At 45.6% G+C, this 2,603-nt stretch overlaps 1 protein-coding gene across 2 annotated transcripts in view; it reads right to left on the bottom strand.

Moving 5' to 3' along the window:
• The window catches only part of FNIP2 (folliculin interacting protein 2), an 81,789-nt gene that overhangs the window by 44,577 nt on the left and 34,609 nt on the right, over positions 1-2,603 (bottom strand). For both annotated transcript variants that reach the window (XM_032803450.2, XM_032803452.2), the window contains exon 2: positions 1,059-1,185. In XM_032803450.2, coding sequence (XP_032659341.1) covers positions 1,059-1,185 — 127 coding nt within the window. The remainder of the gene's footprint in view (positions 1-1,058; positions 1,186-2,603) is intronic.

Genomic DNA, 2,603 nt, shown 5'->3' with positions numbered 1-2,603 from the left:
AAATCCTGCCCGCAGCTCCGGCGGTGGGACCGGGGGGGGCGCATTTAATGGGCTCCACCGGCCCTTTAAATGCCCTCCTCCCCACAGCCCCGCCGCCGGAGCTGCGGGCAGGATTTAAAGGGGTTGGGGTTTTGACTATACACAGTTTTTGCTTTACACAATAACCGCAGAACGGAACCCCTGCCTAAGATGCGACAGACCTGTACACCTCTACTCTGATATAACGTGACCCTATATAACATGAATTCGGATATAACGCGGTAAAACAGTGCTCCGGAGGGGCGGGGCTGCGCACTCTGGCAGATCAAAGCAAGTTCGATATAATGCAGTTTCACCTACGATGCAGTAAGATTTTTTGGTTCCCGAGGACAGCGTTATATTGGGGTAGAGGTGTACTGTTTAAGTGTAGCCTTGTAGATCCAGATACTGGCAGAGATCAAGCCATACCTTAACTGTACATTTCCTTGTTTTTGCTGGTTTGTCTCACAACATTCAAATTCATGTATTGTTTGCTATTGTCTCAGTCACGGGCACACACTCTACTCTACAAAAAGTAAGAAACATGGAGTGGTAACAAAAAAAAAAAAAACCAAAAAAACCAGTGACTTTATTGGTTTAACTGAAGAGGTCCAAAGGGAAGCCAAGTGCATCAGAACATGTGCCAACTCCCAGTGAAATAAGCAGATATCTCTGTGCAACTTGTGCAAGGATTGGGCCTAAGAAATGAAAAATGATCAGCTTGTTGATGTCAGAAAAATACTCAAGTAAAAAAGGATCAAGTCCATTCAGCAATGCCTATGAGGAGGGCCTACTTTGTTTTATATCAGTCACCATATTTTTTTTAAATGGCAGTAAGCTGGAATATGTTATTTTAGGCTTTTCGGAGGTAGCTGTAACAGGCATGTCCTGCATATTTCAAAAAAGTTTGCACCCACAACAAATGCAGCAAAAACTTCCAACAGAAAATGCAGAAATGAGCATTGTCTCTTTAAATTATTTCCATTTGGGGCCAGAGAACAAAAAAGAATCAAAGGACAGAAGCATATTAATTTTCATACCTGAGCTGCTGCCTCATCAACTTTGCGCACTGCTTTGGAATCAAACAAGACCTGTCTGCCTCTTCTCTCACAATCCTGGTAAACTATCAGGCGGATTTCATTCAAGTCAAACTCCGAACAGGACCAGCTGCAGATGGCAAATACAGTCAGAAGTTATGTTATCTCACCAGAGAGCTAACGGACTTGAATAAGTGAAGGAAGTATGTACCATCAGTTGGGTCTTTTGCACAATGGTGGCAGGAACCACATTGAAATTTCAACAGCATCTGAAGAGGATTTCATGGAAATGCTGAGTGAGCACCCATGTTTTGATAATGAAAAAGCCATGTTACAACCAAGTACATGTGGTGAGGCAGTGCAGTTATAGTGGAAACAGCACAGTCTTCCCTGCTATGATTTTTAAAATCCCTCTTTATTGACTGCTGTGCTATTTACCTATTGTCAGAGCTGAGTTATCCTCATATATTAGAGGAAGACTCTAAAAAGAGGGAAGTTCTTTCAAGGCAATAATGTTCCCTGTGGTATTAAAAAAACCTGAGCGCTGAAAACTATGCCACCAGCACCAAAAGGAAATTAACAGTAAAAACATGAATAAGCCTGAAAACCCAGTGTGACAAAGTTCTGAGCCTGTATCCGTGGGTCCCATGCTTCCTGGCAGATCCGTGGCCTCAGAAGCTCACTAAGGCCCTCAATGTGACCTCCCTTTCTTTGTGTAGTGGCAAAGGTCACAGCTTTATTAAACTACTTTCATCACAGGCCAGTGTGGGAGGTAGGAAGGGGGAATACCCCACAGTCTTTGTTGTTCCTTAGAGCTCAGTAGGTGCAGTCCTGCCTCCTGCCTAGACCCAGGCCTGCTTCCCCTCTCTGGGGGTTGCTGTAGAGCAAGGGGGTGGGGGGAACCCAGCCCCACCCTCTACTCCCAGTTACAGCCCAGGGACCCTAAAAGCAGCAGCTGTTGGCAGTTTCCCCTTCACCACTGGTGCTGCTTTGATTCCCTGGGCCACTTCTCCTTGGTCCCCTTTTCCTAGCTGCACCCTTACCTTAGGATTCAGCAATGCTTCCTCTCCTCCAGCTCCTTTAACCTGGGCTCTCTGGAAGGAGAGCTTTTAAGCACTGTGAGCAGGACAGTTCCAGCTGTCTCCATTAGCCTAACAGCCTTAACTGACCCTTTATCGGTTACTTGGAGTCAGGCGCCTGCATTAGCCTAACTACCTTAACTGGTTTCAGAGTAGCAGCCGTGTTAGTCTGTATCCGCAAAAAGAACAGGAGTACTTGTGGCACCTTAGTGACTAACAAATTTAGGCCTGGTCTACACTATGCGTTTAAACCGATTTTAGCAGCGTTAAACCAATTCAACGCTGTACCCGTCCACACTACGAGGCCCTTTATATCGATATAAAGGGCTCTTTAAATCGGTTTCTGTACTCCTCCCTGATGAGAGGAGTAGCACTAAAATCGGTATTACCATATCAGATTATGGTTAGTGTGGCTGCAAATCGACGGTATTGGCCTCCGGGCGGTATCCCACAGTGCACCACTGTGACC

The sequence above is a fragment of the Chelonoidis abingdonii genome, chromosome 5, assembly GCF_003597395.2.
Source record: "Chelonoidis abingdonii isolate Lonesome George chromosome 5, CheloAbing_2.0, whole genome shotgun sequence".
In the NCBI taxonomy this organism is placed as follows: Eukaryota; Metazoa; Chordata; order Testudines; family Testudinidae; genus Chelonoidis; species Chelonoidis abingdonii.
This window is presented reverse-complemented; position numbering and strand designations above follow the sequence as displayed.